The sequence below is a fragment of the Phaenicophaeus curvirostris genome, chromosome 1 (genome assembly GCF_032191515.1).
Source record: "Phaenicophaeus curvirostris isolate KB17595 chromosome 1, BPBGC_Pcur_1.0, whole genome shotgun sequence".
In the NCBI taxonomy this organism is placed as follows: domain Eukaryota; kingdom Metazoa; phylum Chordata; class Aves; order Cuculiformes; family Cuculidae; genus Phaenicophaeus; species Phaenicophaeus curvirostris.
This window is the reverse complement of record NC_091392.1, coordinates 115639718-115667392: the sequence shown is the minus strand read 5'-3', so window position 1 is coordinate 115667392 and position 27675 is coordinate 115639718. Positions and strand designations below refer to the sequence as shown.

At 38.9% G+C, this 27675-nt stretch overlaps 2 protein-coding genes across 2 annotated transcripts in view; one reads left to right on the top strand and one right to left on the bottom strand.

Moving 5' to 3' along the window:
* SH3BGR (SH3 domain binding glutamate rich protein) overlaps positions 1–27675 on the bottom strand; it is a 614594-nt gene that overhangs the window by 337400 nt on the left and 249519 nt on the right. The window lies entirely within an intron of this gene.
* DSCAM (DS cell adhesion molecule) overlaps positions 1–27675 on the top strand; it is a 456923-nt gene that overhangs the window by 389231 nt on the left and 40017 nt on the right. The window contains exons 21-27 of the mRNA XM_069872134.1: positions 9493–9646; positions 15105–15222; positions 16071–16234; positions 19316–19414; positions 19983–20171; positions 22331–22621; positions 24706–24882. Coding sequence (XP_069728235.1) covers positions 9493–9646; positions 15105–15222; positions 16071–16234; positions 19316–19414; positions 19983–20171; positions 22331–22621; positions 24706–24882 — 1192 coding nt within the window. The remainder of the gene's footprint in view (positions 1–9492; positions 9647–15104; positions 15223–16070; positions 16235–19315; positions 19415–19982; positions 20172–22330; positions 22622–24705; positions 24883–27675) is intronic.

The window sequence follows — 27675 nt, the reverse complement described above, 5'->3', positions numbered from 1 at the left end:
TCGCTTATGAGCATTGTTATTGTCACACATTCCTTATGCCCACAGCACAGGGAAGTGTAGCACAGGTGCATACTGCTCTGGGGGACACTTTCACTGATGCAGTCTATTTCTGTATAAGCAGAGTGGATTGGCCTCCCCATGGTTGACAATACTCTTCATTTTGCAAGGTTATGGATCTCTCTTGAGCTATATGTATGTGTCCAGTGTACAGTTTCTCCATCAGAAAAGCTGTATTACCCAAACTATAATTGTTATGGTTAGAAAACAGAAACTATTGCTGCTTTCTTCTGAAAAACTGTCTGTGCTGCACAAAATTATTGCTGGCTTCTCTAGGGCATGACATTCAATAAAAATGTTATAAATACCAAACAAAACCCATAACTATTCAGCATGTTACAGGAGGGATTGTGATTCTTAAATGTAGATTCCCTTGTCTTTGATTAAATGCTTCATATCCATTTAGTTTTCCAGCTGCTCACTAGTCATATCTCTGCCAGACTTTTAAATCTCTATTTGACACCAAATTCCTTACTGTACAGTATGAAGTGAGTTTCCATGGAGCTGAGTGCAGTGGCAGCTCTGTGAAGCTGCTCCCCAAAGGCCCTGAACCAAACTGTGATCTTCTGCACAGTAAAACTTGATTTGAGGAAGACTACAAATTGCATTTCACTTTCTAGCATGAGTACCTAAAGACTGGCAAATATGACAAGAACTTTGCAAAGCATCCAGGTGTAAATTTTAAAATCTACTTTTTTGGTAAGAAGAAACAGGTTATTCTCTGGTCTTGAATCCTGGCAATAATTTGGAAATGTTAGTTGATCAAACTGTTGATAGTTGTGACATTCTGCTAAGAGATATGATTTTTCCCTTAAACCCACCTTGACTGAGATCCCAAATGACCAGAAGCCTGAGGGCTGGAAGAAGAAATTCCAGAGATGCTGTTGAACCAGATGAATGGAGTGAGGATGTTCATTAAATAACTGCAGATGATACTTTCATGATAAAAGTAATACCTGGAACAGCCAGATGATAAACTAAAACACATGACAGACCCCAATGCTGAAGTTAGGATGATGAATAGGTGTTATCTCATAGTGCAAACTACAGTCAGTCCCAGGTGACCTGTCTGAGAGAATCTTTGGAAACTGAAAGTCTACGGTTCTGGACTTCTTCAAAGGATTTAGAAAGATGCAAAAGCTGAAAACCTAGCAAAAATTCATCTTGGTCTGGAAATACTGAGTAGGAGTTGGATTTGGAAGGTGGGGGAGATGAATAGATGTGGTTTAATGATGGAGGAGAAGGAAATTATCTTATATTTGGCAAAAAAAACAAGTCAATTTACTTCAAAACATAATTGATACTTGAAATTGACCAATATCTGGGACCATTTGGAGCAGATGGGTTACTGATGGTTTTGGTATTTTTGTCTGAGAAACATACTCTTAAACCTACTAGATTTTTCATTCTTTATTTCATCTCCTGCTTTTGTTTTTCCTGGTACAAGATAACCAGCAGCAGCTGCACAAGCAACTAGACTATTCATCTATTTCTCACATCTTTATGCACCTTTTTCTGTCAGTCTGTAAAGTGTCATATTGAGGGAAAAATTATAGTCAGATTCCTCACTTAGGTGTATTTCTAAGGTTGAATTTAAAATACATGTTCATCTATTTGTATACCACAAGCAGTGTTTATCACGGCCTATGCAGTACTTTTTACAGCATTAAGACATTTATGTTTATTAATTGTTCTTTATATAGCATAGAACTAGTGTCAAATTTTTGGATTATTTTTAAAACTGATTTTCAATGATATTTAAGGATGTTGACGCTCTGGAGCAAGTCCAGAGAAGAGTGACAAAGCTGGTGAATGGGCTGGAGAACAGGCCTTATGAGGAATGGCTGAAAGCTGGTGTTGTTTAGCCTGGAGAAGAGGAGGCTGAGGGGAGACCTCATTGCTCTCTACAATTACCTGAAAGGAGGTTGTGGAGAGGAGGGAGCTGGCCTCTTCTCCCAAGTGACAGGGGACAGGACAAGAGGGAATGGCCTCAAGCTCCGCCAGGGGAGGTTTAGGCTGGACATTAGGAAAAAATTCTTCACAGAAAGGGTCATTGGTCCCTGTCCAAGGCTGCCCAGGGAGGTGGTTGAGTCACCTTCCCTGGAGGCATTTAAGGCATGGGTGGACGAGTAGCTGAGGGGCATGGTTTAGTGCTTGATAGAAATGGTTGGACTCGATGATCCGGTGGGTCTCTTCCAACCTGGAGATTCTATGATTCTATGTCTTTTTTTAATATACTATATATACTGCTTACAGCTTTTTCATAGTTATTTCACAGCTTTATTACCAGATCTCAGACATAGCACATACATTCTTTTAATTTCTTTGTCACCTTTATGGTTTGCCTATCTTGTTTTTATTAGGGAGCAGATCTCAAGAGAGATGTGATAGAGGATAAGTTCTGATAATGTACTAGTTTATATGATTTTTAAAAGGTCTCCTTGCAAAGCCCCACTAAGACAAATTTGATATTGATCTTTTCCTAAAACTCTGGTCTTGCCTCACGACAAAGTCTCATGAACAGGTATATCAATATAGTCTAACAATAAGTTCTTGGTGGCAGCTGCAGTGTATTTCAGCAGGCATGAATTCATCACATTCCCTTCTGTATCCTATAAGGGACACAGCACTCGGGACCAGATGGGGTCATAAAATTCGTGAGCTGTCTGAAATGCTCTGAACAGACTTGCTAATTTCTTGGTGTCGCTAAAGTGGGCAGCGGGACTTCTGGCAGCCCAGTGGGCAGTCTTCTGATATTCCTTTGGCCACCAGCCTGTGACACCTCGTTCTCCTCCAGTCACAAGCCCCAGGATGCTGATGGACCGACCCTATGAGTTGCTGCAAAGGGATGAGCACACGGTGTATCTCAGTGCCTCCCAAACAATAGGCTCCTTGACTAACATAGGCTACCTGGCAGTCTAGGCAATGGGCTGTCTTCCAGCTGTAATTCGTGGAAATGGGTTTGCACGACTTTCCTGCTGTCTCTGCTGTTTCCAAAATTTCCAACTTACACATTCTAACATTTTGGTTCCGCATATGAGGGGAAAAAATTTTTTTTCATGGAATCTGCATTCTGGTTTTGTGCACGGCTTATGTTTACAAGAGTTATCTTCACTGACATTGAGTGAAAAGCAGATATCATGTTTCAAAACATGAACCAAAACAACAAGACCTGACCAGAAGCCATTATATGATCAAAGTACTATTCAGAGTCTTACTAAAAACTATGGTCAAGGACTGGTGATTGTTTGCAGCTCTGAAAATGTGTCTAACTGTGAAAGGAAGCAGAACAAAAGCCAGCAGTCCTGGAAAAATGACTACTCCATGACCTCAGGCAGAGATTCACATCTTAAGGGAGTTCGCTGAGGGGGCACATCAGTGGTCAGAATGGTCTGCTACAAGAGTGGTCTACTCTTGTTCAGGGATGCAGAACTTGAAGTTCATTTTCATTCTTTATAAGTACAGTAATGTATTGTTTTCGTATTAGCCCAGATTGCTTTCAGGTGGAAACAACTTGTCATAGCCCCCATTACTGGATAACTTGTCAGTCCAGGAGACTCTTAAACATCATCTACAAGAGCAATGAAGGTCTGAGGTAAAGCAGGGCAGATGATTCTATGATGGTGTACAAACAGATGGAGTTGTTTTGACCTTGTAGAGCTAAAAACTTAAATTACTGATGAGACTTAGTGCTCATTGTAGGCCTCATCTGTATTGATGATTAAACAAGGGCCAAGGAGCAGCACCTGACTTGAAGAGTATGAGTTCCAGCGCGAAATATGAGACTAACCCTGTAGCTTGGGAACCAAGAGTGGAGCTTGTTTACCAGATCTGGCTCCCTCGGATATCTACGCCTTCTCAAAGATCAAGTCATTGCTCAAAGGAACACAGTTTTTGTCAGTAGAAGATGTGAAAACAAAAACAACGGAGGTCCTCAACAGCCTTTCAGAAAATTATTTATGGAATTGCTTTGAACATTGGCAACATTGTGTGCAGCTGTGTGTCAACTCAGAAGGGAACTATTTTGATGGTGATCATAGCTGATTTTCTTAATTGGTTAAATAAAGAGTTACAGTCACAGTTACAAAACCTCTTGGGTTTGGACCTCCTGTGTGATGTTGACTGATGTCTGTCTACACACTAAAGCGTGTTTGGTTTGAACAGAGCTGTTTAGAGAGTACCAAACTGAGCTCAAGATCAAGTTTGAAAGTGTTGTAGATAATTGGGTGGAGTGCTTAACATACTCGCTGACTCTCTCCTATTTAGCAGTGGAGATAAGCCTAGAGGATGCATATTTATCATGACAAACCTAGCTAGTCAAACATGGCTTCACTGAGGCAGCTCAGGCTGATATAAAACTGATTGGTGTTGTGTAGGAGACTATGAAACTAGTGGTTTGTTGTTGTGGGCAGGAAAGAGCAGCATCAGTATCCCTCTTGCGTCTTCTTTTGTTCTGTGGTTCCGTTAGTGAGCTGGATAATGAAATAGTGAGAGTGCCTATTACATTTACAGGGAATGCAAGGCTGGGAGGGATTGCAAGTACAATGGCAGCAGAACTAGAATTCAGATATGATGAACTAGAAATCTGGTCTGGAAAAATTTAGATAAAATGTAGTATGGGTAAATGCAAGAAAATGGGTGATATGAACAGCCAGCTGCAGAAGTCCTGGGTTGTCTAGCATTTGGCCAGATTCTTTAGGAGGAGATTTTGCAGTTGTTGTGCATCCCAAGATGAACGTCACCTACCTTTATAATCTTGTTATGAAAAGCCAAGTGTGATACCCTGGGACTATTCGGAATCTGTATTTGGGAGGACTGTAGACCAACATTAGAGATTCTGAAGGTTAACAGCAGATATTATTAGAGAAACTGTTAGTGAAAGTCTGATTTCTGTGCAGTGTTGAAAGCACTGGGGTTAAGTTGTAAAAAGAGAAGCGTACTGGTGGAGAAAGGAATGAGAAAACTTCGAAGGGAATGATAAAACTTCATGTGGATTAAAAACTGATGCAAAGATGAAGGTAGTAATCTATTCTCTATGTTCCTAATAGACTGAAAAAGAAAGTGTGAGCTTAAACTGCAAGAAACTCAAGCTATATTTCAGGAATGCTTTCTACTAGTATGATTGTTTAAGCAATAGAATAGGTCTTGCAAAATCTCCATTTATTTTAAGTCATCAAAATCAGGTTGGACAAACATCATCTGTCTTAAATTGTGCAGATATAGTTGAATCTGGGTTAAAGAAGGAGGATAGACTTGAGTGAACTCTCAAAGTCCTTCTAATCCTGTTTTTAGATGTTTCTATGGCCAAAATTTATACCTAAATTCATAGTGAAAACACACATGCCACTCTAGGTAGTATATACATGTATTTTTTATTTTCAAGGTGAGGCAGCCAATGTACAAGTAGCCAACACATGTGTGCACAACACAAACCTCAGGTGTTTTTTGTTTTTCTCTCTTGTCTTTAAAGTCTCCGTATGGATTTCTCAGTTCACCTCCAAGTTTCCTCGTGAATTGTAGAGAAAGAGGAGATATAGATCTTGTGCACTTATTTTACATCAGAAATTGTGTAGATGCTGTTGTAGTCAAGGTACAGACTTGCTTTGACTGAATAATTTCCAGTGCGTAGTAAATTCTGCCTGTTTCCTTACTTCCCTGCTTGGGAAACTCCCTGATTGCTTGGAAAAGTTTTTCAAACCTATTTTTCTTCTAATGCACCCTTGTAAAATTTCCCATGCTGTATTAAAAATATGATGAACAAGTAAACAAAACAAACAAACAAAAAAGCCTGGCGGTTTGGAGTTTGTGCGCACTGCCTATCTAATCATTTTTCTAAAGGAGTCAGAAATGCCAGGAGATGGCACACTGTTTCAAAGTCTAAGTATACCAGTAGAGATGAAGCTGCATCAGAGGAAAATGATGCTCCCTGCAGTGGGTGTTCCACAGCATCTCTTGCTGTTGCCTGGTTTGAGAACTAGATTGATTGCACCCTCACAAAGGACTTTGATTCAATTTTATTCTTCACAGACTTTGCTGGGGTTTTAGAAACATTACCCTGTCTGTGCTTCTTAGACAGTGAACTAAAGACAAGGAAAATTAATGCGTCATCTATAAGCTGAAAAAAAAAAAAATCCCTTGAGCAAGCATGTTACTGCTTTGGGGATAAAACAGCAGTATGTGTTTCATACTGGTGCATGCAAAGACCAATATGTGACAAAATGACATTCTTTTGAAATATTTCTTATTTCAGTTGTTTAATCTTCTCTTTGCTGATGAAGTTCCTTTTTTCTCTTCTTGTGTAATGAAAGTCTCTGGCACATTAGTCTAATTGAAATGACAGGCCAAACTTAAAAGTAAAATTGATTCTTTGTCGCTGGAGCGTTCCCAACTATTTAAAAGCAAACATCAGCTGAGAAAACAGAAGGTGTATGTTAACCACTTAAAACCCAAAATCTTTTGCTATAGCAGTTTGTTTTCAGAAAATAAAAATCATTAATATAGTGAAGATACATTTACCAGAGAAAATTAATAAATTAATTCAATGAATAGTTGAATTTATATTCGGAGTAGCTACAGTTGCAAATGTGAGAACGATGCTGATTCTCTGCTGGTGAAAGAAATTGCAGATAGGCATTTTAAATGGCATTAGAGAAGCTAATTCTGTGATTATTCCTTCCACGGAGAGAGAACTTGTCTATTTTGAGACAATAATGCCCTCTCTTCTAGCTGACTACATTGCAACTGGAGGAATTTTGGAGGGCGGTTTGGTTTGGATTTTTTTTATTTTTGTCTGTAACTTTTGTCTCTTTGCAGGAGCGCTTGGTGCCAGTGCTGTAGTTCCAAGGCTGAAGTTTTCCTTTTCTGCTTAGCTGCTCATCTTATCCTAAACATAAAATCTCAAACCAGGTTGCACCTATTGATGTTTAGCAATTGAATGTAGGATGTGCGTCTGTCTGACTGCCTCAGCCTCTGTTATTGCAGAAAGGAGCAGAGCAGTGAGGCATTTCAAGCAGGAGAGTTGCAGTATTAGGAGTGGCTTCCAAAAGCAGCCGTATGACTTTCATAAACTACAGGAGTAATGGAAAAAAGCAGTGTAAATTTAACTGTACTGATCCTTGCTGGAATGAAGGTTTAAAAATAAGGAAATCTCTAACTATTAGTTGTTCCTAAATGCTATATCTATGTTGCGTGCTAGTAGATGGTTTAAAAAGTTGCTTGTATGAGATATCTGCATTAATGAGTTGAGCCAAAGTGCCAAAGACAGCCTAGCCTGTTTGACTTTCAAATTAACTCTAGGAATGCTGCCTCATGATTATTAAAATTCAGCCTCCTGTGCTACGATCAATATATTAATTTTTATGTATGACCTCACAAAGATCCAGACTCTCAAACCATGGGCATTTGTCCAATATTCTTGTGTAAATGTCAAGACAGATGATTCTCAAAACCTGCTGTAATATTTCACATAATAATAGAAGTGTCTGCCTGCACTGACCTCTTCTTCTCAGAAGTGGAAACCCAGGCAGCTGCTTGCTAAATGGGACAAATTGGCATGGCATTTTGGCAGGAGCAATGAGATTGACTAGAAAGTATGGCAAGTTCACTATTCGGGCTTGTGTTGAGCCTATATAACTGTTAGCTGGAGCAAACCAACCTCCCTAGAAATATTAGTCTCCGTGAAGGAAATAGGATGTATTAGAGGCACACATTTGTATAAAAGCCAGGAAGTTAAATATTTTAGTTAACGAACACATTAACTTCTGATGTCTTCTGCACAGACAACTACACCTGGGCTAGTTATATGGACGCTTTTATAATTGGTCTTGAAACATAGGTATGTCAAGGGCTTGATTTATCCTACTGCAACTTATGTGTTGTAGATAGGCCATAATAACCTTGCCTCAAAAGTTAACTTTTCTTTGTGTGGTCTCTGAAGGGAGTAAAGGTGACTGGCTTAGATTCAGATGTCTTCACTCTAGATTTCAAAAGTGAGATGAGATTAACTCCTCTCTTCCTCTGGCTGTAAGAGATGCTACCTCAAGAATACAGAAATGCAGTGACCCATTCACTAGCTGAAACTGGCTACCCATTCAGACTGGAGAAGTGTTTAATGATACCTCAGAAGTATCTCTTATTTATTTTGAATTCACTTTGAAGGACTATATATTCCAATGCTTTCAGGTCAACCTACCTTTTGAAATGCTAATCAGATGAAATTGGCCTTTACCACCAGTAGATATTTGTATATCAAAGAGACTCCTTGCACATTTTCTGCCAGCCCAAATCAAGTGTAGCTTAGACTGATTCTTTATTTTTAATGCTGATTCCCAGTAAAATCTTCTTTTCTACGTCATTAACATTATAATTACTCTTAGCCTGGTATTAGTTAGCCATCACCATGCTCAGTATTGCACGGGGAAGTGAGTCTTTATTATTCATTCTAAAAGTTCATTATCCTGCTATTTTTATGTGCAAGAATCACAAAGCCTATCTCAGAAATAAAACTGGCTACGCTGAGCATCGTAATAATGTTCAGGGCTGATGAGGTTTCCCCATCTCCTACACCAAGGAGTCAACTATCCTATGGAGGATGTGCTGAGGTGCACGAAGCCCACATCCCCTGAAGGAATCCATAAATTCCTCTACACCTTTTCTCACACAGGTCACTTTATGTAGGCTGCAGAACATCTCACTGATAAACAAGTACTGCTTAGCAGCCCGTTGGCTTCACTGCAGCCCACAGCCCACGCACTTGAGTGACAGTGCAAGAGTAGCCTGGATTGGCATTTCTTCCAGTGTTTGTCCTTTGCTGCTAATGAGGCTAAATAGCTGAGATGACCTTCTGCTGGGAATCTTTCAACAGAAGTAATTTTGTGATTAAACAAAATTAGGCCCGGAGGAAGTTTGAACTTCTGTTACAGAATGCAGTTTTATTTTTTTTATTCACTCCATTACTGAAGGAATAAGCCATCAAACCCACGGATAAGGAATATCAGCACAATGGTTCTAGGTGACCAAAGACTTGTCTCAAGTAGCAAACTCCAGATTCCACAGCAGATGTAGGACTGAGTCTTCTGTTGAGAAAGCTTTGTATAAAGGAAGATTGATTATTCAGGCCTGTTGATGATAAAAAATTGTCAGATATGTTCACTTAAATCGCTTATCCAACCCTGTAAAAATAAACAGACACCTAAGTGCCCTAATCTGAAAAAAACCCCAAGTTGTAAACAAAATATAGGCCCAAATTCACTGAATATAAACTGACTGCAACAGGTTATTGCGTCTGTTCTGTTTATCACCATCTGCCATCTGTTTGGAGCAATTGATACTCATTCAAAGTACCCTGAAGTAACAGGCTTTGTAGCATTCAGTGTAGCGGACTTTATCCAAATACTGTTTATTTTAGTCTGGAAACATTTGTCTCTCCCACCACAGGTAATCAGCGAGTTTGAAGCCTCTCCTGACTCATTTTCCTACAGAATCCCGAACCTCAGCCGGAATCGCCAGTACAGTGTCTGGGTGGTTGCAGTGACTGCTGCGGGAAGAGGCAACAGCAGTGAGATTATTACTGTGGAACCGCTAGCTAAAGGTACAGTGACAGTGCTTTTTAAAGCAATCCAGAACATTACAATGGTAATTACTATTATAATTAGCACGTGGCTTCTTTGTGCCTCATTGCTTACTGAGAGTGGGATTTGTTAAGAGTAACTTCAGTTCTCTCCAAAACTTAGGTGACAACTCTCAGCTAATTGCCCAAGCTTTTGCTGTAGTCAGCAGAGAAAGAATGACATGCTCCTCTAGGGGGTAATTCATCCCACCTACCTTAGAAGGAAAGAAATTGCTCTTTGGAGCAATTTTTATCTTCTTTTGTTGGGTACAGAAGGTTTGCAGATGATCCCCCTCCCCTTCTGAATGTGTCTCTCCTTTTTTTTTTTCTTGCCATACAAGATAACTCTTTCATCATTCTCCTCCTTACTAATATCTCTTGTGTACTCCAGGAGAGCTATCTTCTGTATAAAATGGTCTGATTAACATATCTAAACTCTGAACAATTGTTCTCAACTTGTGTTAGCTTTGAAGTTTGCTACTTTTATTTTAGATATGAAGGAGGGATAATGTGCCTCAAAAGACATTGCTTGGGCCCATGAATTCTGCCTTATCTGCACTATGAAACATGATGTTTCCAACACTATAGCACCTTAGCTTGGAAATAGAGACCAAATGTTTTAGACAGCAGGGTGGGAAGAGTCCACTCAATCTCTAAACAGGACCTTCAGCCTGATTTTTTATTTCCCCCACTCAGATAGGTAACATCATACAATGTGCCAGTATGAACATCGACTTTCATTGACTTAACAGTTTTACAAGCATTCTAATTCTTCAGTCCTGTGGCTAATAATGTAGTAATGTAAAATAAAGTGTCTAGGGCATTATGATGACAGATACTTTCTAAAAAAGCTTTGCAGTACTTCAGTCAAATGCCATCAACATGAAACCACTGCCATAGGGAAGCTTTGCTGTTCCTACCAGCCTAGGTGGAAGATAAACAGTTTGATAATGGTAGATTAACTATTGTAGATGGTTAATCATCATTAATATCACATAGATCACAATGGAAGATTTAACAGTGTAAATGCAGGGAGGGTCTAACAGGTTAAAGAGGCCTAAGTTCATAGAATCACAGTATCACCAGGTTGGAAAAGATCTCTTGGATCATCAAGTCCAACCGTTCCTATCTGCCACTAAACCATGTCCCTGGGCACTTTGTCTACCCATCTTTTAAATGCCTCCAGGCATGGGGACTCAACCACCTCCCCGGGCAGCCTCTGCCAGTGTCTGATGACCCCTTTCTGTGAAAAATTTTTTCCTGCTATCCAGTCTGAACCTCCTCTGGCACAGCTTGAGGCCAGTGCCCCTTGTTCTATCACCTGTCACTTGGGAGAAGAGGCCAGCACCCTCCTCTCTACAACCTCCTTTCAGGTAGTTGTAGAGAGCGGTAGGGTGTCCCCTCAGCCTTCTCTTCCCAAGGCCAAACAACCCCAGTTCTCTCAGCCGCTCCCCTAAGACTTGTTCTCCAGCCCCTTCACCAGCTTTGTTACTCTTCTCTCTTTGGTGAGACCAAAGTTGAGATCTTAAAAGGTGTATGAGATTTGTGAAGGGAAACCATGAGGAACACCTTAGGCCAACAGGGCAAAGGTTTCAGTATGGTTCTCCTTTAAGGCTACTTGTTACCCGCGGGTAATGAATGTGGGGTGATGAACACAAAAAAAAAAGGAAACAAAGATAAAACATGAACATTGAGTAATGGACAAAACCAACTAGACAACAATATGGTGCAATCCCAATAGTTTGAGAGTGTAGGCAAACCCAGGAACATGAAGGGACGCTTGCACATAATGCACTAGAAGTTCTTTTTCTCCAGCTCCTATACGTTTAAAAAAGAGACAAGAGTTCAGAGAATGAATGCAGAACAATACAGGGTTTGCAGGTATCAAAAGACATAACCTCTAGTTATGAGGAAAAGTAGCGTGTGTTTGCTTTTAGTTTACTGAAAATAGAGAAGTTACAAACTGGCCCACATGTACATCAACTGAACAAGCTTCCCAGAAACAGGAATTAATTCTGCTCCTTTAAAGCTTATTTAATATGATCCATAATGACAAATGAGAGAACTTAAAATTCTCTTGTATGAAAAGACAAGGGGATTTTAAGGAAAAGTATTCATTACTTTAATATAGACAAGTCAGTGTGAGCAAGACTTCATTATGAAGGATGGTAGAATGTATCCAGTCAATGCTAGAGGTAGTAGTGATCCTCCAATATAAAGTCTGTTAGATGATACTCAGGACAAGCCTCTCTTACATGCACTTAAAACTGAAAAAGTGATGAATAATCCATTTCAGGAAGTTGTAATGGACACTAGGAATACTGAGAGATAGCAATTTTATGAACTTTGGGTGTAACCAGGTTAGAAATTATTATATCATCTACAATAATTCCTGTATGAATGCATCACTGGGACTTCTAGAGAGGTGGGAGAAAGTAGTGATCAGTGATAAGGGCAGCAGATGTATAATGAAGAGGGCTGGGCAGAGCTAGTAGCCGAGAAGACCTTTCTCACCCCCTAGCATATCTGAAGCAAGTAGCACATCACAGGGTTAGAAGTAGTTATAGCCTGATTTTGCCAAAAGTCCCCAGCGCAAGAGTGTGCAATGGTCCATTGTTGTGAAATTGTTTGCTTCCTTTTTTCCTCCACTTATTTCACAGTAACTGTCCAAGTAATTATACCGTTATGACAGCTAATGAGAGTTAACTTTGAATTGAATTATGTCAACTTAATTATAACCTTTTTAAGAACCCTTTTGAGAACAATGAGAATGTCTAGGTAGGGCTTTGATGCGAAATGGATAGTTCAATTTAAATGAAAGCTTAATTCGAGTTATCATTTCTTTCTTTCATGTCTTCGTTTCTTAGAACAGATTGTTATTCTCTCTAATTACCTGACAAAAATAAGCCAAAAATCCCAACAAACAGAAAATAATCACAGCAATGAAAGTTCAGTCTCCTCGTCAGCAGGCTGTGCCTCCCCTCTCAAATTAAGCCATTGTTAACTACAGAGGTGTGAGTTTAACCTGTCAAATATATCTAAAAGGCATAAAACCCTGCATGTACTTTGTTCTTCTTGTTTCCTGGCCATGACTGGTGGAGAATGGCATTGCAAACAACGTGACAATAATAGATCCAGACCCGTGGCAATCTGATCCTCTGGGGAAATTCTCTAACTTTAATGTTGAGTTTCCCCTGTTCTTGTAGACTACCTGAGCATTACTATGGAACAGATTTGCCTCCTAGTCTATCTTGCTTTGTGTGTTTAATGTTTTTAAACAACACGTGGGTCTTACATGATAGTACACAGACAACATTTGTCTGTTTATTTAATGGTTACTGGAATTTAATACTGGAATACAGAGGATATTCTTCTGTGGCAAAGTAAATGAAAAAAAAAATCCTCACCCAGGGTACTCATTGATGACTTTTGTATTTGGATTAGGCTGAGCTGCTGTGAAATGTTGTAGAATTTCTGCCTGTTTCTTATTCCATGGCAGTAAGTGTAGGCAATAGGATTCATAATTCAAACAAATAAATACATGGAAAGCTGCCTTAACATAAGCGAGTGCACTGTTTTATGAAGACACCTCTTTATGTTCAATAATGATTGCATAATTTGCAAAAAATAGGAACAGAGTCCTAATTCAGTGCCATGCCATCTAACGTAAGGCCGGTGGGTAGTCAGTAAGTATTGGGTAGCTTCGATAACAGAGGTGAGCCCTGCAGCTGAATTGCCCTTATACCGCATAAAGCTCCCTAGGCTCAAAGTAACTGGCAGCAGCTGCAAATAGCTGGATACTTTGAGGAACACTGTAGAGGTGGGAAAGCCAGGGAGAAAAGGATCAATAGTTCATTTTTAATGAGTTTTTAGGTTTCATGTTACAGAGGGAATTTTGCATAGGACAGGAGCTTGAGTTTCTATCCACCATTACTCAGAATGCACTGCAGCTAGTAGGAGCAGTCCAGATGCTTATAGATGTGTTTTATAGATAGTCACAGCTCACAGCATCTCCTGCTGCTTTTTAAAGATGGCATGAGTACCATTAGGCACCTCCTGCAACGAAAACCTGGCACCTCTGAAGACAGATGAGATTTCTAGCACTAACTTCAATGGAGACAACATTTCACACCATATCTGAGCATTTTTCTGTTTCAGTTAGCTTGGTTAATTAGTCCATGGCTTGTGGCAGTATGGGACTGTGTAAATCTTTTCTAGAAGATGGAGTTTAGGAGTACCACAGTGGAAGGCAAGGCTGTATCATGAGTCTTACTGACTTACCAGTGTCTTTGTATCACACGCTGCAGCACCCTCCTGCTGGGGTAACCATTAAAGCTGCCAGAAGGAGGGGACACAGGATTCCTCAGCTGCTGCTTAGCCAGGATGGGACATGTTGGTGCTTGGCTGTTGGAAAAGCAATCTTGTCCTATTACCTAATCTTGATTTTGTCCCTTACCCTAAGTCTTTAAACAGCTACTTCCTGTGTTTTCAGTTAAAATTTTGAACTGAGAAGAATCTGTCAAGAAGCTTAGTCTTCAACAACACTTGAAGAGAACGTAGGCAACACAGTCCAAACTGATCATGTAATCTATGAAATCTTTTATTTTTATTAACATTTCAGCTCCCACTGCAGCCTACTCAAGTAATTTCCTTTAACTCTTCAAGTCCTGTTCTTTTATGCATGGGGCTTTTTTGAGATGAACTAGGATAGTTATATTTGATGCTGGCTCCCATTGTTGTGTTTTTCTAACTGGTTTCTATCAAGGGTAATTCTTAAGTACCTACGCACAATGAAGCTCTAACGCAACCCTAGTGTTCCTGGATATTATAAATCAAAACTACAGGAGTGATATGTTTGTTGATATATTTAGGTTTGTTGATATATTTATGAAAGCTGACACAAACTGACTTAACGTTTTGTTAGGATTTGTGGATTTCAGATAAACTCTTTGCAATGTACTATCGTGTTCATACATAAAGGTTTGTTTTGCTTAATATCATTGCTGTTGTAACAATGTTGTTTTGATAATTTAGCTTTCGTAAGATACCTGAGGAATGTGGACATTTCCTGCAGGGAATATGTAGAGAAGTATCCCTTGGACATAATTTTCATCCATCATTTCAACTATGAAATATATAAAAATCAGTAAAAAAGATCAATAGCTGGTTTTGCTCTTTTTCTCCTCAAGGACCCTTCCAGTCCTCCATCTCATCTCATCTCATCTCTCTTTTAGTTATTTGTCTTTCAGATACTGGAAGTGTAATATTTGTGCTTGAATCAGTGCTGATACTATGAGTTAAAATTAATTGGTTTCCTAAAAGTAGAGCTTGAAATAGATTGATTTGGCTTTCAGTGTTTAATTCTGTATGTCTGTGTTTCCCTTTCAAGGCTTTATGAATGAACACCTCATTACAGTCTTTGTTGTTCTTTCTTGCTCAGCTCCTGCCAGGATTTTGACATTCAGTGGCACAGTGACAACTCCCTGGATGAAGGACATTGTCCTCCCTTGCAAAGCTGTTGGAGACCCAGCTCCGACAGTCAAATGGATGAAGGATAGGTAACCAGCAACTAAATGTATAGCTCAATTAAAACCTATTTTCTTAAAATCCTAAGGGTTTTGATGTGGGTGATCCTGAATGGCTGTGTTGGGAAGAAGGACCATTTGCAGAAACTGCACACAATCACAGCAGATGAGGAGTTCAGAAATTCTTTGAAATAAAACTAATTGGCTGTGGTGATTAGAAGGTACCAAAAGGGAGGGGAAGTTATGAAGAAGGGCTAAAGGTAAAACATTCACAATGTAAAACCTAAGGGTTTTTCTGTTTCAACTTCAAGCACACAAAATAGGCTTAGGCCAAGAAAGCAGTGTCTCTGATGCATTGAATTGTGCTGCGGAGTGCAGTGTACATGTCTTGCACGTATCTGTTTTTCCATTATTTCATATTCATTTTTATTTTCACAGTTTGATATATCACTAGGTAGTACACATGGACAATAATTTTCATCCTGGATGTTCATTTTCATCCAAGCACTGTGTAAGCAGTGATACTGCAGTACTGTGAAACCATCTTGTGCAGTGATACAAGCAGTTATAATTTGGACTTTGCGGCCAGGAACTCCTTTTTACTCTGACTTTGGCACTTCTATGAGATATCAGATAAGTAAAGAGAGAATGAGTTCCCATTGTCACTCAAGTTTGGGGCCAGGATGTGTGCATTCTTTAAGCAGATGACAGGTTCTTCCCAGCAAAGTATATTCCTCTACTGTTTTTATTAAAAGAGGACACCACACCCACATCCCCTTTTTTCTTCCTTTCCATTATTAATTACTTCAAAAGAAATTCCAATTCTGAGTAATTTTGATTGTAACTTCTTTAATGTATGCACTTTGTTTCCTGTGAGGTAGTAACGGGACACCCAGTCTAGTGATGATTGATGGGAGAAGAAGCATCTTTAGCAATGGCAGCTTTGTCATCCGTACTGTGAAAGCAGAAGACTCTGGATATTACAGCTGCGTGGCCAGTAACAACTGGGGATCAGATGAAATAATTTTGAATTTGCAGGTCCAAGGTAAGACTGTTTGATCCATCCAATTTATCTGATAATGGTTAATCTCTGCTATTAACTACTATGTGCTGGTAAAGCATAGATATGCCTGTTTATAGTTATATGAAAAAGATGCTAGTATTAATGTGTGTTAATACAAATTTCACTCCTCCAAGTGAATACATAAAATACTGTATAGGTCAGTCTGACTCAGCCATCAGCATTTTATGATATAGTAAACGTTTTGGTTTTGATGGAATGTTTCATACATTTGCAGTTAAGTCTCTATGTAGGCTTTTGTAGAATTGACAACCGTGTGTTTGCATGCAGTTGTTTTCTAGTTATTCACATAGAAAATATTGACTTAAAACTTCTCTTCACAAATATTACATGTATCATTTAAATATTGTAAAATTCAGGAAGAGCTGAAGGCCTTTTCTTCAGCTTCCAAAACACTATCAGCAGAAGTTTGCCTCTGTACCAAGACCTTGGAAAAAAACTTCATTATGCAAGAGCAGAATTTTACTGACAGTGAATGTGCAGAAGCACTTGGAACAAAATATCATTATAACTTCAGTTGGCACCTATTACCAGCTAGTTTTTATATGCTTGTTGAAATGTATATGATGTATCCATTATGGTGTTGATATGTATAAAAGCAATGAAAATATAGGCATACACATTAACAGTAATGTGAGCATGTATAATCACATGCCAAGAATTCACTGCCCAGATTTCCATGGTCACTTACACTAAAGCAGATCCTGGGAGCATCAACTGGCTGTAAATTGTTATACTGTAGGGAAGCAGATGACTGAGCTGGGAATATGGGCCATGCTATGGCTCACTCTCCTGTCCCCTGATATGCAATCTATATTTCCAGTGCAAACATATGAGAACACAGATTTATCTCAACTGAACTGCAATGTTCTCTATATAAATCAGTCCACTAAGCCTTGAAAGAAATGCTATAGTTTATGTTAACTTACCTGCTATCCAGTCGAGCCTAAAGATACTCTTCTGTGATGTTTGAAGCATGACCACAACAGGAGGTAGGGAGAGAAAATGCGATGAAATGGAAACTTCATATTTATATTTCACTAAGTACTTTCAAAATTGCATATCCTTGCTGTTATTGAACTGCAGTACCTAAAAGCAAATCAATATTACTTCACCGAGGTACAGAGAAAGACTGGCATTTAATATGTGGGGCTATCATCTTTTGTAGGTAGGATGAAGCTATGATGCAAGGTTTCATACTAAATCTTACACAGTGTAATGTATGCAGTCTCTCTCCATGGATTCAGCTAAGTCTGTCAGAGTAATGAAACAAATCCGTTTCACATAGGGAATTTTCCTTTAGAACATCAACTACCTTTTTTATTTTCTTCAGCACAATTTAGGCCTGCAAGGACAGTAAAATCAACTTCTCTTTGAACTAGTCCATAGCTGTAAACCGGCAACCTCCACTTCACATCAGCACTCATTGTTTTGCAATGCAATGACTTGAAAGTGAACTGCAGCAGAGAGCTTTTCCTGGAGTTTCACTCTGCAGGTAGAGGTACCCCTTAAACACAGGCAAAGCAGGCAATGTCCTCTGGCAGCCAGCTCTTGGACACAGCAGAGTATTTGTGTCTTCTGTCCTGCCTTGCTGTCTGTCAAGCAGTAACTACAGCAGGAAAATGGCAATTCCTACAAGCAGCCATCACTGATGTCTCTTCCCCCTTTCCATACTTGCAGTGGCAGTGACTACCTTGGTGTCTCTCCTCCCTGGCTTTCTATCCCAGCTTCACCACTGCTTCTCAGTTCCCTTCCCATGATGGACACTGTCCCTGACTCGCTTCTTGTTCTTGAGGCAGTAAAGCTCAGTTTTGGCTACGTTTCTGAAGTGCTTGGAGTAATTTCTTGGAGTAATAGTTGTTAAGAAAATAATCCATAAGACAAGTGGGACACAGTGCTGCTATGCATGACCAGAGCCATGCAAAGGATTGGAAACAAGAATTACCCTTTCTCCCCCTTTCAATTTCTGAACCTAGAATTGCAGATGTAAAGCACTTGGGTAGAGTGTTAGTGAATATTTACCCTTCAGCGTTCTAACACTAATTTGAGTAGCTCTTCGGAGTTTCACCTGTCAGTCATCTCTATTTTAGCAAACACTATCCTCCATGGCCTTACTGGTTTTGTGCCGTGGTTCTAGTTACCTCATTTGTACAACAGGACTAGCTAAATGGCTCAGGCAGAATTCAGAGGGGAGCTCTCCAGATTGTCCCAGTTCTCCTTACTCTGGGCAACTTGCTGGAATATAGCATGGCTCCTTCTCAGTCCTTTCCTGCTGAATTTTCTTTTGAAGAAAACAGGACACTGGGCAGAGGATGGGAGATGAGACCTCTGTCTTATGCCTGCACTCTGTCAGGAGCTGGTCTTGAGAACCATTAGGTTCTTACGCCCCACAGTTTAGACACTGCTGTAACATTTATCGGGAGCAGCAGAACTGAAATGTTTCCAGGTTTGTTCAGCCTTTGCTGATGGAGTTGTGTATGCTTTATACGAATAGCCTAAGTGAATAGATGATGTGATTTGGAAGAGTTATGGATGTGCATAGAGGATTCACAGATCTACCTGTGCTATCTAGTAAGCACTCACAATTACAGTTGTAGAAACTGTAGTTATGCCTTTTTTTTATTCTTGCTTTTACTGTAATAGCCTGCAAGCACATGCATGAGAAGGTCATTATATACAAGTCAACATGTGTTTCCACCACTAAAAATTCAGCTTCTCTCTAAAAGAGATACAGAAATAAATGAAAAATAATGGCTGGGTAGCTCATGTGCTATTTAGGTCTGACAGGACTGATACAAAAAATTCAGACAAAAGCAAGGGTTAAGAACTGAAAGACAGAATTGTGTAGAAAATTTAAATATAAAAAAATGAGAGCTTGTCTGCTTTTGTCTTAACCAAGCATGTCAACTAAACAGACATTTTGACAGAAATAATTTGCATTTTTTGCAACTCAAAATGGTTATTTGATAAATGACTTTTAGAAGGTTTTAAGACCTTATCTAATAATTTGAATTTATTTTCTATTTTTAACTATTTCCCATCTAGTCCCACCAGACCAGCCAAGACTCACCGTATCTAAAACTACATCTTCTTCCATCACTCTTTCCTGGATACCTGGAGACAACGGTGGCAGTTCTATCCGAGGTAATGTAATTCAGGTTAATTGCAACTTGTTACTAAATTATCATATGTTGATAGGGCTAGTATATGATTATAAATTGCTCAAAAAATAGAAAACCAGAGCAATCTGTATTGCTGTCAGCTCTTAATGTGCACTATGGTGGTGATAACAGCTTTCAGTAAATTGCAGTTTTTCTTTGTGGTGGTTTAATCACCAATTTAATCACTTTCTTCCAGCGTACCCTCAGCTGTTATGGCAGTTATTCTCTCTGGTTTTCCAGACATGTAATCTCTACTTATTCATTCCTGAGGGTCCATGTTCATTGTCTGATCTTTATTGCTGACTGAAGGATATTTAGAAATGTCTATCCCTTCCTTTTCCCTTTGAAGTGATCATAAAAATGGTAGTTAAGCTGTTGTAAGGGTAGGCAAAATGCATTCCCTGATATCTTTCAGTTGGGGGAGATCTGTATATCTTCCTCTACAAGGGCTTTTTCTAGTTTTATTGGGTCTTTAAAATCACTAGTCATATTACCTGCAGAATTTGGGGTTTGTATGTGGCTTATCATTGCCATATGTGCTTTTCCTACAGGTTATATTTTGCAATACTCGGAAGATAATAGTGAGCAGTGGGGTAGTTTTCCAATTAGCCCTAGTGAGAGGTCCTACCGTTTAGAAACACTGAAATGTGGCACTTGGTACAAGTTTACTCTAACTGCACAAAATGGAGTGGGGCCAGGTCGCATCAGCGAGATCATTGAGGCCAAAACACTTGGAAAAGGTACGTTGATTTCTGTCCCCTTTGCTCACCTGAAGCTTTTGCATTCTGCTGTAGATCTTGGTTTGATGAGAAGACAGACTTGGATATTTTAATATTACTGGCTTTGGAAGCACTACCAATTGTGTCCATGCTGTGACAAAAAAGGCTTTTGCTGTGGAACTTGAAGCACATACTAGCGGATATGCCTGCCTTATTTTTCTAATTTTTTTTTTCTAAGATGGGTTTGTAAATATTTGGGAAGGGTGCATCGCCACTATCATACACTATAGGGGTTCTAACTACTGCTGTTGCCATAAAGGAATTGTTTCCTCCCCTGCTGTAAAAATTCAGGCTGTTGATTGTCTGGATGTCAAAGGAAGATGGAGAGCACATTTATGTGTGGAGGAGATTGAACCAATATCTCATTTCTGCTCCAAGCTGGTACTGCAGGAGGCAAGCAGGTAGCAGCCTTTGAACAGGATAAGTGTCAAAGAGAAAGGAGAAGTTTGCATAAAACCTCTGCAAAGAAAGACTGCCAAAGTTTGTGAATTCTTAGTTAGCTCAGCAATGGGTCCCATGGTCACGGTTGCTGATGGTAGTTCCATGTTGCAAGTATATGTCAGGATTATGAGCAAATTTTGCAACAGGCCCTCCTGAAGATGTACTTCAGAATGTCTTACCCCTAAGTCAACAGAGTGGTGTAGCCTTGTGTAATGCTTTGAAGATCACCTCATCTTGCATCTTTTCACCAATTGTAAGTTACATCTACCCTTCTTTATGCTATTCATCACACCTGTACTGTTGCAAATCTCCCAATCATCACAACAAGGTCAATGTTTCATTTGACATTTGACACTCAATGGCATAGGGAAGACCTAGAATGTAGTAGACGTGATTGATGTAACTTGCTGAAGCTCAGGGAAGACTGCAAATCAGCTGTGTCCAAGCTGAGATTATCAGTAGTCAGGAAGATTGATCTGCTGACCTTTAAGAAAGGGAAATTTGGAGAAGTAGAAGTTAAGCGTTCTAGTTTTCTTTGCATGAAATGTAAGATATACACATTCTTCAGATGACATCCAAAAGCTTCATGAGAAAGCAGACCTTCTGACTTTTTAAATGTCTCTGGGAATTGATATACAGGCCTGGAAGCTACCTGTGCTACACTTACAGACTAAACCAGGTACTATGTGATTTAGAAAGCTGAAATCAGTCTTTTTCACATGAAAGCTCTAGAAACACCTCTATCCAAAGCTACTAACAGAGACAGCTGAAGTAGTTCATAATACACAGCAGGAATCACCAGTTTCTTTTAGATTCCAATAGAATTTGCAAAAGAGAGTACATTTTGGTACAGCTCATCAAAGTACTAAAATGGCAAAAAGATTCTCATTGGTTAGTAATCCTTGCTTATAGAAAATTAAAAGTACATTATAGATACCTTTCATCACATTAGGTATAACTTCCATTAGTAAAAATGTTTTTGTTTTGCTAAGCAAATAGCAGTAATACATTGAAGTGCTCTGCAGTAAAATATAAATAACACTTGATGACCTGTCTTGTCCATCTAGTGTCATTATTTCGATTCCAAGGTACAATTTTTACTGTCATTACTCTGTATTATGTAGAACTGTCAAAAAAAATTAATGTATACATCAACAGAAACCAACATTCGATCCCAAAGCAGGAAAAGTAAATAGAAATGTCATCCCCTTTCTGAATGGAACATCTTGATTCAGAAATACAAATTTCAAAGTATATATTATTTTCAAATCTGCTGTGTGCAAGTCAATGTATAAATATTTTTAAAAATTTGATTTTTACTTGCAAGTTCTTTGAAAATGTCATTTTCCACAAATGAAAATCTCTGTACTCTCAAACAAAATTGTGTTCAATTCACTTCAAAAGTAGATTAGAAAAAAGACTAGAGCACCAGTGGACAATCTTCAAATGTATTTGTTTTGTATGGTATTTCTATGTGGTGTTCTGAATCCCTTTTTTTTTTTTTTTTTTTGCATGGCAGCAAGTAGGGGCATTTACTGATATGAAGTGTTTGCACTAGGTTTACAAGTTGACTCATACTAGTTCATGTAAACCAGCGATTTAGGTCCATGCAGGGATACTTTAGGGTCCCGTATCTGTAATACATAAGCATTTCACCTGAAATATATCATTGCTTCCAGAGCCGCAGTTTTCAAAGGAACAGGAGCTCTTTGCTAGTATCAACACCACGAGAGTGAGGCTGAACCTGATAGGCTGGAATGACGGTGGCTGCCCCATCACCTCCTTCACCCTGGAGTACCGGCCGTTTGGGACAACAGTCTGGACAACTGCTCAGCGGACATCCCTGTCAAAATCCTACATACTGTATGACCTTCAGGAGGCAACCTGGTACGAACTGCAAATGAGAGTGTGCAACAGTGCTGGCTGTGCAGAGAAACAAGCCAAATTTGCAACACTCAATTATGATGGCAGTAAGTACATCTTGTTATTTACATAAATGAGATACTGGTTTTACTCTTTTTTTTTTGTGATTTTTTTTTCATTTGTCTTTCTTTTTTTTCCCCTTATATACTCCTTTTTGAATCTGCTAGCCATGTTGACAGAGGGGTAGCAGTCTCAAAGATGTAAAATGCCTACTGATTTCATGACAATAGAATGCCAGGCAGAAAATAGGAATTGTTTATTTGTCCTCACTGAGGAAAAACTCCAGCAACAAAGTCAGTCAACCACCACAACCATAAGGCACTAGGTGTCATTAATTTCAGTGGTCACAGAAGCACTTGCTAGTATTTCATGCCTGTCTTCCATGAAATTTTTGTCTCCCATGCAACTGGTTCCTGCAGCCATTCACAGTAGTGACTGGCCACATTGCTATTCCATGCAATGTCCTTGTGACACAACTTGAAACCTATTATGTGACACAACAGAGCAGTTAACTAGCTTATCTTCTGGGAAGGCCTCTGGACAACATCCTCCAAGGGCAAAGCAATGGCAATGCTATTATCCCTATTTACAGACAGGGGAGAGTGTAACCAATGGCCCTGACAGATGGCTTTGTCACGCCCAGCAGCAGGGCACAGGGGATGGAGGAATTGTTGCACGCTGCCCTTCTGCCAGGGGGTACGGCACAGCCTGCAAAAGCCAGAACAAGAGGACAGAATCAAATGTGCCTATTTGTCAGTCACTAAAGCTCGTATCCTAGCATATTTATTGAAAGTGATGGTGGCACATGTGTGCTTCTGCTGACTCTGTAGTGGGAAATGACTGTATTTCTGGCAGAAAGGCAATACAGATGGCTCCAGATGGCAAGCTCTTGAATTGCTCTAGTGTGAATTGCCAGAACTTTTCTGGAAACACCCAGCATAAAATGTTGTTCTGTTTCCAAGGATATTGTGCTGTATTGTGCAACCACTTGGTGACATACATACTGCTAAATTAAAAAACAGGACTAGTGATCAAGTTCAAACAAGAACAGATAATTGTCCAGCAACAGCACCAAATTGCAAGTCATCCATAACTGTGTTGGTAATACGTCTCCTATCTTTTTAGCAAGCAAAGTAGCCACTTTTTTGGTTTTGTAGCTGGTTAAAATTGAATAGCTTCCATCAAAAGTCATCACAGTTCACAATACTTGCTTGTTTCTACTCATTTCAAACAAATCTGCATTTTATAGCCCCATTTGTGGTTGCATTCAGCAGTTTAATACTAATCAGGAAATGAGTGAGAAGCCTTCCATGACTAAACAGCCTTCCAAAGAAAGTGTTGCATTCTTCTCACGTCCTTTCGAAGTAAAGAAACAAAAAGAATTGAAAAGTTCGAGTATTATAGATCATCAAGAAGCCAGGTATATTCAAAAGGCAAATATATCCCAAAATGAAATAGTGAGCTGCCTGCCAATGCCAGTATTTTGTAGATTAATTTCCCTCATTCCACTCTCAAAATTTGATTGTGTCTATCCAGTGTTACTCTCCTGTTTTACTGATGAGTATAATGTCAGACACTCTTTAGCAAAATAGCATCAGATTGGCTATCTGAATTTCAGATCAATATCGCTCTAAGATGTGGTATAAGAATGTTTCTGTGTGAAGGATTCACGTGATGTACATAGCACAAAACGAACTTTGTCAAATACTTTCTTTATAAAGAAAAATCCAGCAGAGAGTATGACAGTGTTATTTTCCCACAGTAAGCAGTGTTATTTTCCCATAGTAAGGAATGATACAGATAGGTAGTATTTCTGAGATCTCTTACAGTTTTGTAGTGATTTAATATGACTTAAAATTAATAGTAGTATTTGACTGTGTAATGGGCATGACTTTCTTCCATCAGTGAGTGTACCTCTTTTCAGTTTCTGATAATTTGTGAGTCTCTGAAGTCAATGTGACTGATTATGTCATTGTGGCCATTACACATGTAAACATAGCATCTGCCCTGAGCATGATAAATCCTTCTTAGTGTTCTGCATGCAACTGAAGCAGATAACATGCCATATTCCCTGAGAACTCAATCTTTTGTCTTCATTAATAGGCATCTAATATCATGACACTGTTTCCAGGTACAATCCCTCCACTCATTAAGTCAGTTGTGCAAAGTGAGGAAGGGCTGGCAACCAACGAAGGGCTAAAGATGCTGGTGACCATCTCCTGTATCTTGGTTGGGGTCTTGCTGCTTTTTGTGATGCTGCTGGTCGTGCGGAGGAGGAGGAGGGAGCAAAGACTGAAAAGGCTGCGAGGTAAGATGAGAGCTGTGTCACTTTTTTCTGCATTATGCACACTACCTGAACGTGGAAGTACAAGTGGGGTTGCATGTAACCAAACTGTTCAATCCCCGGTTGCTGTCATTTTCCCGCAAAATGTAACAGGCATGAGGCAACAAAGCATATACATTTTCTACAGAAATTCCTTTTTTTCCATTTCATTAGTAAATTTCTAAAAAAATTACTCTTGTGTCCATTGTTATTATTTCCCATGGTGGAAAGACAAGTAGTTCTGTATTTGTGTTTGTTTGTTTTCCTTATTTGTTGTTTTTTGTTTTCCTTGTGAATGGTCTTGATAACCTGATATCATATTTTTGTTGAAGGCTAAAATAAGGTGTTCTGAGGATGGGGGGATTTCATTTTCCAGCAGATGCAAACCACAAGTCCCAGAATATAAATGAAAGCAGCAACATGTTAGTAGGCTAGAAAACACAGCCAGATAGTCTTTGTCACATCTTTTTCCTGTGATCTGTCAGAACAGAACATTTCATTGTTCACTGACCTTTCATTGTTGGTGATCTGTACTTTTCTGTAATCCTTATTCAAATTCGGATGTTTGCTGTGTGAATAAGTTTTAGAAATGTGAATTCATTCAACTTTATCAATCTTCTAGTAAATATCCGTGGCTGAGCCATGGGTTTTAACCCTTGCAGTCTGACACTTCTACACTTGGCCCTCTAGATTTTGCACTAGCACATGATAGTAAACCTTACACTAAAGGTATTTGGGAAAAAGCCTTTCAAATCACACAACGGATAAATAGTGAAGTGACTTATCACCTGCAAAAATAAGTCAAATCATTTCCAATGCCACCAAATTCTTCAGTTGCATGTATTTTATCAATACATGATTATGATGTATACTAAATCCAGGGCCAACCCTGTGTATTACATCTCATCTCAGCATCTAGAGGTCTTTCCTTTGCATCTTATTTTGTCTTTTGTAACAATATTTTGGATTTATTTTTTTTTTTAAAAAAAAAAAGGCAGAGATATAGGGCTCTTAGGCATGGGCAAATTCATAGATCAAAGAAGACAACTAGCCTTATTGTTCATACACAGCTCTGGAAATCAGGACATCTGGATACTTTTGCTTGTGTAATAACTTTCTCAAAATCTTTTAAGTCATTTGCCTCTATGCATTATTTTAATTTAAAAAAAGTTGTGGGTTAAGGGTGAAGAAAGTGTTGTCTTCTCGGAAATACTGTGGAATTCTATTCAGTAATGAGCAGGATATTTTGAGCTCCTTGGCTCCAGGAGATGATGGCTGTGCACATCTAGTTTTCATGGTTTATTTACAAGTATTCGTAGATTCTTGAGTCTCAGTCACTTAAGGAAGACTGATGAACACTGGCCAGCATGACTTTTGCCTAACTTTTGCATAAGACTTCTCTGGATTATTTCCTCTCAGAACACAGGAATTTGGAAAAATATCTACTCTTCACTTAAACAGAGGTAGTGACAAAGAATTAATCAGTACTTTTGGTAAAAGTCATCAGTATTTAACTACTGTTTCTGTAAAAATTGCATCTCACTTTGTATCTGAATTTCTTGAGCTACAACTCAACGACCCAGCCATCTGGTCCTGTTATACTTATGTCTGCCATACAGAGACAGAAGGAGGGTTTTTTTATTATATTTTCAATCTCTGAGAATATTCCTTTTACATGGTCATAACCGAGTAATTTCTTAATGTTTTCATTGATAAGTCAAAAACATGAATTTTCTTTAATTTCTCTCTGTAGTTTTCCCATGATTTATTCATCTCAGGGCTTTTATCTGGTCTCTTTGCAATCTTTAGGTAGCTTTCCTTATCTGTGCGTGCTAGAGATTAGCATAATATTTCAGCCAGAGGCTTATCAGCATCAGATAGAGAGGTAACAGACTTTCTTCTTTCTCTTTATGGGCTTCTGTCTATATCTGCAAGATTCACCATTTTGGGCAAAGTGTTATTTTTGGAGTTTGCGTTTAACAACTTACCACTGAAAGCAGCTGACAGTTCTCTGATGACAGTGCAACAGGATACCATTCTCCATTGTACACCTTTGATTTGTATTCGTGATATACGACTTTATCCTAGTACACGTACTCTGCTAACTTGGGGCCAGGCCTACCTGATAACCTAGTTTGTTATGCCTTAATGCCTCTATACCTTAGACCTGGGATTTTTATTATGTTTTAGCTACCTACTTCTTGTGTAATTTTCAAACTTGTATCAGGTATTATTTCATTGACACCAGATCACTAATAAAAGGACCAACAGTGTGATATCCCATGGTGCATGATGAAATTAAGTACTAAAAATAGTTCTGTGCTTAGAATTGCATTTTAAATATGTTGAAACTCGAGTAAAAAGGCTGCTGTGTTAATTTTTGGCATCATATTATTTTGTTATTAAAATATTTTGGGGCACCAAGACTTTGCTCTAGAGATATATAAATATAATACTTTAATGGTATTTAATCATGTCTCAGTGACGGTTTTTTCATTGTCCTAACTTCTCAGTGAATTTGAATCTCATTCTTAAAAAATCTACCTTTTTTGATATGGCTAATTGACCACAAATCTATATTCATTGGCCTCAATTATTCTGTCTCCTTTAATTCATTTAATCAAGCTTCATTCCATTTTTTCATCGATTTGTGCATTCCCAAGATCAGATTGATGGGTCTTCAGTAATTCAGATTCTTTTTGTTCATCCTTTTTGAAGACTGATCCTGCGTTAGCCAATTTTTGCTCTTCTGGAGTTTACTTCATGTTGTAAGAGGGT